Source organism: Cryptomeria japonica, chromosome 9 (assembly GCF_030272615.1).
Source record: "Cryptomeria japonica chromosome 9, Sugi_1.0, whole genome shotgun sequence".
Taxonomy (NCBI): Eukaryota; Viridiplantae; Streptophyta; class Pinopsida; order Cupressales; family Cupressaceae; genus Cryptomeria; species Cryptomeria japonica.
In genome coordinates, this window is record NC_081413.1 from 674,682,434 (window position 1) to 674,697,674 (window position 15,241).

Consider the following 15,241-nt stretch of genomic DNA (forward strand, 5'->3'; position numbering starts at 1 on the left):
ATGACCAATTCAAAAATAAGGCAAGTGCACCTACCCATTGTTTTCTCATAGATAAAATTACTAGGTATATTAGTTGATGGTTTTAAAAACAACGATGGATGAAAATGCAATTGCTAGTATGATATGTGAATTACAATGTTGAATCGATATCAACAATCTCAAACCAATAGGGCTATTTTCAAAATGACATGCAACTGTCTTAGTCGATTGGTAGTGGTTTTCTAATGCAAAGATAGAAAAAGAAAAAGGCAGAGAATTAGAAAAATTAAAAAAAATAGATTGATTCCTTAGGTGCCATTACAATTGGGCTACTCTAGTACACGAGAGTAAGACCTATTGACATACAAAAAAGTAGGAAACATCAAGAATACACTGTTAGACAAATGATAAGCATAAATCACTTGACACACACATGAAACAAATTTATAATTCAATCCACATAATAGACCTGAAGAATATTGATAATAACAACATTATACCCCTCTTTCTACACTCATTTGTTCAATAAGATACCAATATAAAACTATTTTTTAACACCTATCAAGTTAAGCATGCCTAAAGAAAAAAATGCAATATATTTATTTATATTACTTCATTTTATATTTTCTAATAATATTTGAACATAATATCAATTGATTTTTTTTCAATATTTTAATTTCGTAGCCAAGAATCTCAATTTTATAGTGATTACGGATCAGCTCCCCAGCTTGCGCACGAGCTACATCCTTGTTGTATTCCTTTCCCCAACTATGCTTTCATGCTATCATATCGTTTTCTTCGCTCACGCATATTTCCTCTCCCCCACTCTTCACCACCCTCTAGGCATTCCCTATATACTTTCGCGTGCACTCGCTATTTTTATGAGCAAAAAAATCCATAAAGTAATGCGTGAATCTTATGTTGTTCATTTTGTCGATATTAAAATGAAATCGAGGAGCATTTGTTGTTTGGTTCTTCCCTTTGTATAGAAAACGACCTTAATACTAAACAAGTAAAGGCTGAAATGCTCGTAAGCTTTACTTATGGCCTGGGCCTAAGGGGAGGCAGGCACAAGAGAAATGTGTGCAAAAAAGACGACAAGGGCAAAATCAAAAGGAATCAAAGTCGAATTTGTGCAATTTCCAAAGATAAATTAGATTAATCAAAATGGGTCTCTCTAATTTAGATGCAACTATCATCACGATACGATGGAGGGGCAACATATCAGTCTGTGTTATGACAAATGGCACGCAAATTTTGGACCGTTGGGTTGGCAAAAGCAATCCCAATGCCGATGGCATGAGACCAAAATGGAGTGGCAGATTACCCACTCTTACATTTATTCATTACCACCAACAACAGCGATGCATGCATAAATTTATTTAGAGAACGGTCGATTTTTTGTTTTTTGTTGTTTTACTTTTTTTTTTCGATTTTTAGAGGTGGGTTGTTTAGAGAAATTTATGGAGTGTTGAAAGGAGGGACTTACGAGGAACAGGAATGGATAAGGAACAAGGCAAGAAAAATGGCAATGGTGTGAAGTTGAAGAAGAGGGAGCATGAAGAATCTGCTGTAATGGAGGACTGGGGAGATGGAAATGGGATAGAGTTTGAGTTTCTCAAGGATGAAGATCTGGACAAGGTTTCGGAATTCAAAAAAGGAAATGGGTTTATTGAGATGAGATGTGGGTGTACATGTATTAAGTACGGAGATGCGGTTGGCAGGTTAAGAATTTATCAGGAAGGAGATTTTAAGGTGCTTTGTGAATGCGCGCCTGGTTGCGACGCAGGTAAATCTGTTTTTCTTCCCTGTAAGAGTGTTGATCTGTGTGAGAATAATTTTTGTTGGATCTATTATTTTTTTAATGAGATTTTTTTTCTCCTTATTTTAGAAAAAAGCAAAATCGCGTACCAGAAACATTGTACGTAGCGTTCATCAGGATTCAACCAAATTTTATCCCGATATTTTTTCGTATAGAAGATAACACTAACCCTACATCGACATAATCTAGTTTGGAACACCGTGTGCTAACGCACAATAAAGCTTAAAGCGCCTTTGTACAAGGGTTTTTTCGCTAAAATTTGCATGGCACTTTCCATGGGTTTGACTGCTTTGATTGGTTATATGTGTAGTTTCACATTGCCAGAAGTTTGACCTTGAACTGTAGACACATAGAGTTATGTTAGGCACATGCACGGCTGAGTTCATGTGTACCCTCTCGTTGCTAGGAGTTTGACCTATACCTGTAGGTGACATTGGCTAATGCATGGAAGTTAGATAATACATACTCATTTCCACGAGTCCAAACTTTACCTCTATGTGTTACCACTCTTTGTCGTAAGTTTGACTTCTGCCTTTAGATCTCCCATGGGAACACGGAGTTGTGTAATACAGTAATACGAATGCATTGCCATAAATTCCACCTCTTATCTGTTGGTTTGTCCTGTGTTCCCACTCAGTTGGCATAAGTTTGACTTATGCCTTCAAGTTTTTCTTTGTAACATAGAGTAATGTAATACGCGTGCTGCCATAATTCCATCCTGTGATCATAACAACATGAATAAAACCTTGGTTTATCGTTTGAATCTTCTTAATTGTGGGTGCATGCTCCAAAGCTGTTGGGATTCGTTTTTATTTTTTTATTTTTATAGAGATGTTCTTTGGGCACTAATAAGTTCCTTTTCATGGATGACACAGCCTTTAATTTTTGGATGTTTTCATCGCTATTTAATTTTAAAGCAGCTGCATGCATTTTCCTGGTTTCTTGTTGCATGTGATTATTTGAATGCAAGCGGAATGTACCTTGAACTATTTGGGAACTAGTGCATTCCAATCTGAAAAGGTGCAGGGATGACACGCAAAGTACCTGGAAAACTACTTTTGACCTTGGTCACAATACCAACATAAAAAACAAACCAGTGCTAAAGTTAACTTCGGATGTATGCACTTTGCTGTTGTTTGAATATTATCAAGTTTCTTGAAACACCTCTTTAGCGCTTTACTTACACAGCAGGCATTCTTTTGGTTTAGATGGTTGGTCGGAAGAGTGTATTTATTCTTCCGAAGTAGCACTGAATTTGCAATGGCCTTGCCCCCATAGCCTTGGTTATTATTTTTTGTTTTTATGGAGTGGTCCATTTCTTGGGGGAATATAGTGAGCAAATGTATTCATAAATGCCATTGAAATTTGGTAAATGATTTTAGCAGGAAATGGAGGGCAATTAAGAGTGTTTATTAGTGTAGCTGTTTGCTTTGTCATCAAAATTTCAATAAATCTCTATTTAACAGACATTAAGTTTCTACAATCCATATATGTTAAGAATCAATGCTTCTGGATTAGATTGTGTGAAGTTTTTTTTTGGCATCAACGTTTCGGATCACACTTTTTGATCCATCATCAGGATGAGAGAGAGCAATCAGAAGAGAAAGATGAATATTTAGAACCTTTTCCCTATCTTAGAGAATCTAAGTTGTCTTTGAACATAACTGTATTGTTGGAGTGATATAGATTAGAAGAGGTTTTGGTTTGGATGTTGGACAATAGTTTATTGTTGATTCTTTACTACATAAGGCACATGCATTTCCTTCCATTCAATAACTTTCACCTTGGAGTTTGTTAGGAAATTGGGTCATAACTTAAACTATTTTGTTTTATAATGGTCTTCTTGGCATCCATGACAAAGAATTAGAAGATTTATAGGGAACAAGAAAATTGATGTTTAGAACTTTATATTTAAAACTTAGTTGTTAGTTTTGTTTAAAATGGAGCTCATCAATGGATTGTTCTTAAACAGCTATGATTTTTCAATTTTTGTTTTAAGTTTTCTTCTATATTTATTATTTTTCCCTTGCTTCGTTAAAAAATGATCTGAGATCAATCTAACCAAGATATATTTTTTGCCTGCTTCCTTCAAAAATTATATTGCATAATTATTTTTGACAGAGAAACATACACAACTAGAGATTATATTTCCACTGGCCGTCCACCTTCCACCTTCCCCTTCCCTTCCATAGGCCTACTAGATTGATCAGTTTTTTTCCACTCTTACTCATGTTATTGGGAGCTAAATGTTTTCCTGACACTACACTTGTTTGCATGGATGCTGGTAGATCAGTACAACCATTTTCCCCCAATTATTACTTGGGGGCTCTTTCCCTTTCTAGTGATAGGCATGGTGTATGTATTGTTCTTTTGCCTAGAAAGTCAACCACCCCACCTTGCTGACATGTATATACTTATGGGGGATTATGGATCTTAGATGCTAGGACTGTTTCTAATAGACAGCTTTTGCTCCCTCTTATGATTACCTAGTCAGGCTCACATAGCCCAAGCCAGTCACTTATGAGTACTATCATGGTTTGTATTAGCTCTTTCACAGAGTCTGATGGTAATGTTGGCCGTTCTATATGTTAATGTCTCTAGCCATGCGTAGGGTACTTTTTGAAGTTCACCCCTCATAGATGGTTTTTCATAATCTAATTAGTTCTTAAGTGTGTGGTCAGAATCTTGAGCATTTTTTTCAGGGCTGCTTGATACTATTACAACTGGATGTACTTGTTGGATCCTGTTGACCTACTTTGGTTGCTTGTGGATATTAATGATTAAAGTAATTTCTTTCTTCTGACAGACAAAACACAATAGCATGAAGATATGGCAGTTTATTAAGTTAGCAATTTTTTATTATAATGATCTTTACGATCAAAGAATGAAGCACGCTGAGATATGATACTGACACTATTGTTGCAGATCATTTATAATTTCTGCTAGAACAATTTATTAACATTTAATTTCAAATTCATCTGCATTTGTCATTTACTTTGTTCTTTCCTGGTACTAAGTTGCTACTGCTTTGTTGTTGTGCGATCGTTATTTGATTTTATGTTTCTTCTCAAGCCTCTACACTTATCTTTTGGTAGATTTGCATGCAAGAGAGAATGCTTAGCACCATAATGTTTTTGTCCAGTATGTAGCATATATTTTAGCATTATTCTTATTCATCTCCCATCGAAAGGTCTGTAGCAGACACGTGAAACTAAATGCTTTTCTAATTGTTTACCTTGCAGATTGAACAAATCTATTAAACGTCTATATAGAAATTTCATCTAAGATGCCACTTTTTGATTTGCTTCTTCTCTATGTGATCAGGTGAATTGAGTCCATCTGCATTTGAAAGGCATGCTGGGCGTGAAAATGCAAGGAAGTGGAAAAACAATATCTGGATTATTATTGATGGTGAGAAAGTTCCTTTGTCAAAAACAATGTTCCTCAAATATTACAGTAAGGTATCAAGGAATGGCAGAGGTAACCAGAAGGGTCACAACAAACAATCTTGTCACCGTGATGAATTTATCCATTGCAGTAAGTGTAACAAAGACCGGAGATTTAAGCTGAGAAACAAAGAAGAATGCCGTATTTATCATGATGCCTGTAGAAACCTGAATTGGGAGTGTGCAGATCTACCTTATGACAAGTATGGATCTATCCCTCTTACCTTATTGCTAGAGGAGTATTATAAGTCGGTATGAAATAAGTTTGATACACCCATGGTATTCAACCATGGTGAAAGAAATCTGCAATGATTTTGTTGGATGTTGTTTAATTGTTCACTGTATGCTTTTTTTGAACTCCTTTATTGCAATATAATGCATGTTTTTTTCTCAATTTTCTTTTATTGAGGATCTTCCTGGCTGGAGATTGTAGTGTAGTTCATTTTAGTTATGATTATACCTTATTAGTAAGTTTGACACCCCCAGATTTGCCTGCCAATAAAAAGACCGATACAGCTTGAATTCTCTTAGAGCTGATTTTTGAAAATGAAAGTGCTCTTTCCCTACCATGGTGTTTTGCATTATGCAGGTTACTTATACATCACATCTTAAAATATTTTTCCGAGTTTGGCATGTGGTACATACTATGCAGTGTAGCACATTTTGCTTGTATTTGTCCATTCACCATGACACTTTCAGTGACTGAATCCCAATAAGCAGGGGCATTCTAGGGAGTATGTCTAGGGGTGTGAAAGAAACATCTCTAGGTATGAAACATAACTTCTTGTCATGTTAGCTAGAATTTAGATGTTTGGTGTTTCCATCTTCAAGCATAACGGATGATCATGATTCTTAGGCTTTAGCTGAAACTGCATTGCTGTGGAGTGTTATGAGGTGTTTTCAAGACCCGTTTCAGAGGTTTGTTAAACGTTTGGGGTTTTAGTTTTTACTTTTAAAGGGTTTAGACTGAAGATCTTATTAGTAGTTTTGCAAGAGAATGTATGAAATAGGATTACTTGTACAGAAGCTTAAATGGTTACACCAGTGTAGCATTATTATGATAGTATTTGGTTATATAGTGCATCGGCATGAACTTTCTGGATACAGGCATCCAAAAGTGAACTAGGAAATAATTGGCAAATCGTATCAAACAGTGTCACTGCATCTGGGTATTGATACTGTGATTTTAAAGCATGAATGATTTATGGTTTATTTAAAAATATTGCATCAGAAAGCAAAACTAGATTATGTAAACATCAGTTGTTAATTTCTCATTTCTCAATCCTTTCATCTTCAAGTAGGCATCAGTTGTTAATTTCTCATTTTTCAATCCTTGCATCTTCAGGTGCAAGTGGTTCATCTGTAACTCTCACAGGCCATCTCTACCAGATTTTTCCTCAAGAAAAGTGTCTTTAGGATTTAGATTCCACATCTCAGAAGGCTTCTCTTTGTAGCCAATATATTAACACTGCATAATTGAAGATTGTTATTCATTGTAAGCGTGTTGTCAATTATATTTGAAGTGTAACAGCTTCTCATAATTGTGTCTGCATAATGGATACACATGAGCTCCATCCCCTCTTGCAAACAGAGGAATTCTATACCTGATAAAACAAATGTATGGCAAATTACTATAAATCTCTACAAACTAATACTGTTTAAGTGCCCAATTTGCAGGTCCCCTCATGCTCATGTCTGCATTCAGAAGCATTGACTCAAATTTAGACTTCCTATTATGAAGACAATTAATTGCATGCAAATTGCCAAATAATACTCTCCATTCCAAGTGTCCTTTACACACACCCATGTAGATACATGCCTTCTTTCTAAAGTGAGTTGGAGTAAATGACATAAAGTAAGCAGTATGCATATAAAATAAAATAAAGTATGGGATGGGAAGACCATGGCAACTCCCCTTCCCGAACACACAGATTCATAAAATCTCTGTCTGCATTCTGTATGGAAGAATTAAGCATTGGACACGTATATGTATAGTAGAAATGTGCATATATAGACATACATATGTATATATGCATATCCTTGGTAAGAATTTTTTTTCTTGGTAATAAATTGGCAAACCAAAATATAAAGATTTTTTCAATTAATTGGAAAATAATTGGGTTAGGGAGCGAAAAAATTAAAAAATATTGCTGCAGAAATCAGGGAAAACCCCAAAACCCAAAATGTTTGTGGCCAAACAGTTGTGATTTTATCAGGAAAATTTGTGAGTCTGTAATGTCCCCACTTTGAAATAATTTTAATTATAAATAATAATAATAAAATATAAGTATTAAAAATAAAATAAAAAATAAAAAATATAATTAATTAAAATTTAATCAAGTTAATGAATGGTCAAAAGACATGGAAGGAAAGGTTGTTACTCCCTCAACAATGAGATATAAAAGGGAGAAGAGAACCTCATTTGAGAGGGGAATAATTTGGAAATCAGAAGTGCCTATCCGATTTAAATAAGAAGTGCAGATCTGATTATGAAAGGTTATGTCCCTTTCAAAGGGCAGAAATAATGAAGAGTTGCACTCTTTCAAAAGGTACTAATGGTGAAAGGGTGTGTCTCTTGCCAAAGGGTGTGTCTCTTGCCAAAGGGCCTGCATGATGAAGAGGTATGACCTCTCCCTCACATTGAGAGATATAAAGGAAAGGAATTGAAGCATCCAGCAACATCACGATGGATTGGATCAGATCAGAACTGTTATTAAGTTACAGGCAGTAGCATCTTTGTTCTTGGTGGTATGCATGGGGATGTGCTGAATATTTATGCTTAATATATGAAGCCTGATAATGTTGTTATGCAGAATTTAGTAGTAATATTAATATAGACTGCAATATGTATGACAGTCATACTTAATTTTATATATATCCACAATACACGAGAAGTTAGTATAGTTATAGTCTGAATCATGTTATTACTGTCAGTGTTTTAGAAGATGGGATTGAGTTGTTTCCAAGAGGGGCAGTCTAAGTCCAGCCAATAGGATGTAAACCTTGAGGGCATAGTCCCAAGATAGGGTAAGGGCTTGGATCTGTAAACTTTGAGGGAGCCTATTGAGTTTGGTATCTAAGTGCTTGGCAACATAGTCATCTCCTTCTTCCTTAAAACTGGATTAGTAACAAGGATTGAACTTTGCATTAAGAATTATGGATGATACAATTAATTATTTAATAATAGAATTAATTGCCTAGTATGGTGGATTGACAATTTATTCATTAATAAGTGATAAATTATTTAAAACTATAGAATATCACAGATTTGATTTATATTAAGGAAAGAGCTAAAAATAGAGTTGTCTCCTAATCAATTTAGTTTATGCCATAAGTATATTGAAATAAATTAATTACTGTTATAGCAGGCCTAAACTTAGTAGAAGACATTACAGAGTTTCCAATATATTGCAAAATTTTCCGATAAAATTGCATGGCGTTTTAGAACTACAATAGGATTTTAGGGGCCCTCCCTGCCATAGAATTTTAGGGGGAGGAACCTGCCACTTGATGGTTAGCCACTCGAGCAACCTGCTAGATTAAGGAAGCAATAGTGTAGGGTGGTAGGAATATAACCCCCCACTCCATAGAATTATAGGACGAGCAGTACCATAGAATTTAAGAGAATGCATGCCCTACTATTCTATGGATGTGCTTTCATTTGATAGTTGCTAGTATCAAGTTAGCCTACCATTCTAAGGGGGTTGGGTGCGAAGCTAATGTTGGTGGGAGGGCCCCTACTATTCAAAGGGTAGTTCTTGTTCTAGCAGGTTGCTCGAATGGCTAACTATTGAGTGGCAGGTTCCTCAAATTCTGGGTGGAAAGTAAGAAGCAGTTCACTATTCCTCCCACCAACTATATCCAGGGAACATTAGCCCCCACTCATGGGTTGGGTGGGAACTATAAATGAAAAAAATGGTGCACAGGCTGAGTGCTGAATAATCACAAGTTTTTGCAGATTTCTGCAACTATGACAGATACATCTCTATCTGTATGTACTATGTACTTGTAGACATATGGGTAATGTATTATTAACATATATGCACACACGCATTTATACAGTTACTTTAAAATCTTTGTGTATTGGTCATGAATGAACCAAGTATTGGGCACATAATATGATAATTGTAGAGTAGAAATTTGTGTTATATATTCTCATGTACCTACCCACCTACATGCATATACACACATATTTACAGATGCCTACATGATTTGTATGTTTGTAAATAAAAGTGTATATATATATGTGTGTGTGTGCGTGTATGTATGTTTACATTCACATTTATGCACATGTGTGTTTACAAGGCAGTAGACCTTAGTTCTGAATGACAGACAAATGTAATTGGACAGAGGCAAATACATCTGAAATACATGGTTGTTTCTGGGAGATAATTCTTATTATAAGACAAATATTGTGAATCATCTTGATTGCTGCTACTGTTGAGGATTACATGACATCAGGCACATACATTTTCAGCCTTGGGTACTATTTTCATGCAGAAAGCAACTGGCTCTCTCTGTTTATATACATACATAGGTTTATATACAAAAACAGTAGACTTGATTTATAATTTTATACACAAAGGGCATATAACTTATAAGGTAATCAGACAAAGTTGATGTCATGCCCCTACCATAATCCCTTAACCAGCATTGATCAGAGAATCTGTCTTATTCATAAGACTTCACCAATTCTCAAACCATTCGGAAAACATGGGTTAATGCTGTGATTAAAGAGAGCAAAGCGAATGAAGATTTGGACAAAGGGAAAAATGAGTATTATTGCTCAGCAATGGTTTAGTTAAAAACAAAAGAAGTATTCTTTGCTTGTGTCATAACCTGGATTTGACTATCATGACCCTGTCACAATGAAGAGGATATATATATAGAAATCGTCTTATGAAATAAGACCTCACGATTTCCTCTAATGCTGAAGTGACCGCGGATTCAATCATTCCACCGTCTGTGAGCAAGGAAAGAACAAAAATAAATGAATAACAAGACACCTTCGATTTGATGCTTCCAGACATAATCAACAATGTATTACGGTTGGTTGTCTTAGATTAATCAACAAATGGTTGGTTAAGCAAATCATATTGCTTAGTCAAAGTGAAGAGTCACCACCTTTGAGAGACCGGGTGTGATGAGGAAGGACACTGCTGTTCAATAAGGAAGAAGGCATATATTTATTGTAAATCTGACTTCAAATGGAGGCACGGAAGTAGAAGAAGGGAATAATGAATGGAGAGTAGATAATCCAATATAATTATACAAGGAATCAGAAATGAATATATATATCTGCAACCATCGATCAGATCAGATCAGAATTCTTATTAAGTTACAGACAGTAACATCTTTGTTCTTGGTGGTATGCATGGGGATGTGCTTAATATGTATGCTCAATATATGAAGCCTGATAATGTTATTATGCAGAATTTAATAGTAATATTAATATAGACTGCAATATGTATGACAGTCATACTTAATATACATAATGTTTGATCAGACAATATAACATTATTAGATTGTAAATCAGAAAGAACTCTTCAATAAACATTAGAGAGAATATGTATATACTATTCATTCTTGCTACTCCTGTCAGTATTTAAGAAGATGGGATTGAGTTGTTTCCAAGAGGGGCAGTCTAAATGCAGCCAACGGGATGATTCCCAAGATAGGGTAAGGATCAGCGTCCTGTAAACTTTGAGGGCACAGTCCCAAGATAGGGTTATGGCTTGGATCAGTAAACTTTGAGGGAGCCTATTGAGTTTGGTATCCAAGCGCTTGGCAATATAGTCATCTCCTTCTTTCCTTAAAACAGGAATAGTAACAATGAATGAACTTTGCATTAAGAATTATGGATGATAAAATTAATTATCTAATATGATAGAATTGATTGTCTAGTATGGTAGATTGACAATTTATTCATTAATAATTGATAAGTTATTTAAAACTATGGAATATCACAGATTTGATTTATGTTAAGGAAAGAGCTAAGGATAGGGTTGTCTCCTAATCAATTTAGTTTAAGTCATAAGTATATTGAAATAAAATAATTGCTGTTATAACAGGCCTAAACTTAGTAGGGGACATTACAGGGGAATCTATCTGAAAGATGTTGTTTCTGGGGGACAATTCTTATGACAGGACAGACATTGTGAATCATCTTGATTGCTGCTGTTGGGGAGTATGGGGCATCAGACTGAAGCCGTGGGTACCATTTATGCAGAAACCACCAGTTACCTTTCCATTTTCCTGAAAACATCTGTGAAAACCTCAAACCTTTTGCAAGACAAACATTTTAAGAGGCATTTTTGGATGTTTTTCCTGCATTTCCCTTTTTGAAATGTTGTTCCAGTGAGAACATGGGGAATTTTCTTGCTTCTTTGGTGAAAACATTAGCCTATGGCGCAGTTAATTGCCTACACAGTATAATTTTTGAACAGTAATACAATAGCAGGGATTTATTATTTTTTTTCAAGGGTGAATTTGTCAAGCAGGTTCATGTAGGTGGAGAGTAAAAATAATACTGCCAATTTTCAGTTTCATTCTCATCAAGTTCAACAGGGAATTTTCCACAAAATACTCTTAGCATGACTGGATGACTGTCTGACAAGATACACATGCATATCATAATCAAAACAATGAAATCTATGAATTCGTTATTAAATAAATTTCCTGTTTCTCATCACTAAACAAGGAAAAATGTGCCTGCAGTACAGACATATCCTGTGTCCTCACATAAACAACATTTCTCTAAATCAGCCTACTCTTGTCTGCTGCTTACAATAGATAAGCTTTAAAACAGCTTCTACAGTTTTAAAAGTTCTAAAAATGACCAATCTTAGCTTCCTCATTGGACTATTAGAAAAAAAGGAGGAATTTGACCTCAAGACATGAGGTATTACTTACTACAAAGATGGTTGCTGACGGTTCAATTGGTCCTCTTAGATGCTTAAAAGTTAAATTATGTTCTCAAAATGATGGCAACAGTCAACGTCATGTTTGTTGTTGTTGTTTTTGTGTATTGGCTTACGATTTAGATACTTCAAGATTTAGAATTACGTTTTTCACTTTTTTTCTGTCATAATTTTTGTGGAGATGCCACTCTTCTTTCATGAGGATTTCCCACCATTTGGTTGTGGATGAGAGACGGGGGGTTGTTCCATGTGTACCAAAATGGCTGGGTTATGGCCTGTCCTCATCCTGGCACATCCAATATGGCTGGGATACACTTTGACTCCATTGGGGTGCACTAGAGATGTGGATTTCCCTGTGTTGTCCACAAGGCTGAATGCATCTACCCATGTTACACAAGTTTACTTCTGTGCCCATCTCAACTTTGCATTCTTTAGGCTTAAATGTGTGAGTGACAAATAGAGCATTTTGAGGGAGCTTTGTTAATACTTATTATTCTTGTTGCTTCCGAAAAATCACAATAAAGAAGTGTTGGTAATCAATGTGAGATTTTGTTCTGGCTTTTGTTATTGGATTAGTATCTCTGTCAAAGTGATTTTAACTTATTGTACTTTCTCAGCTGAGTTAAGTCAGATTTCAGTATTGTGGAATTGATGGTTTTGTAATAAGTAAAACAAAAATTTGTTGGGATGTTTTCTTTGGTGTTGTAACTTTCACTTACATTATTTAAAATTTTATGGAATATGGCAGCGTATGAAGAGTTCAGTGTGGGGAACCATTGGGAAAGCGAATGAAAATATTATTCATCCATTTTAACTCACTAAATCTAGGTGATGTGACTAAATAGGAAGGTGCTAATATATACATATTGTCATGAAATTTTTTGGCACAACAATGTTGAGAAACAGCAATTATAAAATAATAGTCCTAAATGCACTTCTCTCTGTGCTGAGTTACCCAAACCCATCATTTTCTATATAGGAAACCCCTCAGAGAATATCCTTTTCCTGATAGAATATCTTCAAAAATGAAATTTAAAATTTAGTAGTGTTGAAGAAGGTTGAAAGAGTTATGCTCATTGTAATGTCCCCAATCAGTAAATCTCGTGATTTTATTGAAAGGAAATAAAACCAAATTCTTATTGCACTTTTCAATTTTTTAAAATTGGTGATATCAATTAACAATTGCAATAAACAACATTAAACCTTGTTGATTTATGTCATAAAAACCCTAGAATGTTAGATGAACCCAATTCTGAATTAGGGCAGCCAAATAATCTTCCAATATGATTTCTTTGAACAGTATAGCCACTGAAAATTTGTTACACCAATGAATGAGGATGCTGGAAAGTTCAAATCAGAATTTATAAAATATTTTTGCACTTACAAAGTGATGTATTCTGCTGAAATGCTGCAAGTCATATTTAGATTGGACCCTGCAATGTTTGTAAACAGCAAATAGAGGTTGGTGACTTGAGGTATTAATGCTACAGTTGCTGCTCGGAGGTGTACGGTTGGCTGTACAATAAATGGAAAAGACTGTAATCAGCTGGAAATGATGCAGATCTGCTGGAAATGGGCTGAAACAGCAGTATATTATCAAACTTATCCTCCCAACAGTAGGGTGGAACAGCAATTTATTGTCAATCTAACCCTTCCAAAGTATAGCGCTAGCCTGGAAACATGTAGATTTGCTGATGACAAGTATGCAACAGCAAGTGATGTTGCTAGATCCTCCTTCTAAATGATGTTGCCCTAATTTATGCAGCTGTAGATGTGGATTGCAGCAAAGAATAGGTTTGGAAACACATGCCAAATGCGCAAATCTGAGATCCTCCTATAAATGATGGCACTTACTCCAATAAACTGGTCGCTTATGTTGGATGACTGAAGTAATGTATCGAGCAGCTGGTATGACTGTTCTAATACCTAAAATGACCAAATTTCTCTCTCCCAATGTGGTGCTCAGCTAGTGTTGACTGAAACAATTCAGATTCAGCTCTATATGATACTAAAAATTTGATTAAAAATCTGAAAATCGATATATTTACCCTCACATATGTGCTGCCAATGAAATGACAATATTTACTTGCCAATCATGATTGCCTTAACCCCGAAAATTTGCACAAATTTCTGAAATAGCTCAACATGCAAACCCTGGCTAGAATTTATCATAGCCAAAGAATGAGGGTTTTTATCCTCATCTTGTGAGAAGTGAATCACCAGAGTTTTTTTTCCCCCTGGATTGTAGAAATACAGTCAAGGTTTTCATCCTATCATGCAAAATCAAATACAAACTAAAATAGAGAATACTAAATGAAATCTTGATGATCAAATGATCCAAGTCATTAATTTTTAAAATTTATTAAAATAATATTATTTAAGTTGTCTCAATAGTAAAGGTGACTGGGTCCCACTTAAAAATATTATTAATTATTTGGTTGTGAAAAGGGGACATGACACTCATCTTTATAGAATAGGTATAAAAAATGGGCATTGTCAAGCTGAACCATCTAAAAATAGAAATCCGTTTCAAAATCCAAGAACAATAGAAATATATATGTTATGCTTAATAATCTTGAATAACATCACTAAATTCTTTGATGGGAAGTCAATGTATGGTAAGGACATCAAATTGGTTTCCTCTTGTAGGTTGAGGGGTAGGATAGAATATTGTTTTCCTTGTTGGATGAGGTTCTTTTTTATGTAGCATGTAATGCCCACTTTTGAGGTATACTTAAATCTTGCCCCTAAAATCACAAGTTCAATTAAAATAAGAAATATAGTTCATTAAAATGCAAACTTACCAATTAGCAATTGCCTTTCCAACGTAAACTTTGGTATAAACCCTGCGATAATGTTAGTCAACATTTGAAATGTAATTTATAAGGCCAATTATTTCCATAAGGGTTAGAGTTCCAATAACATATAAATGCATGTATACTTAATTTCACTAATAATCAAATGGTATTCTGTAATGTCCCTATTTTGAAATAGGATTTAATAATAAATAATAGTAATGAATTAAAACATAAAATAATAAAAATATAATATAATATAATTAAAATGTAATTACG

The 15,241-nt window shown here is 34.9% G+C and overlaps 1 protein-coding gene across 1 annotated transcript in view; it reads left to right on the plus strand.

Moving 5' to 3' along the window:
- The first annotated feature begins 953 nt into the window (after nucleotides 1-953).
- The window catches only part of LOC131054143 (protein ULTRAPETALA 1), a 48,252-nt gene continuing 33,964 nt past the window's right edge, over nucleotides 954-15,241 (plus strand). Inside the window, exons 1-2 of the mRNA XM_057988603.2 lie at nucleotides 954-1,768; nucleotides 5,126-5,450. Of these exons, the coding sequence (XP_057844586.1) occupies nucleotides 1,480-1,768; nucleotides 5,126-5,450 (614 nt within the window). The 5' untranslated portion in view covers nucleotides 954-1,479. The remainder of the gene's footprint in view (nucleotides 1,769-5,125; nucleotides 5,451-15,241) is intronic.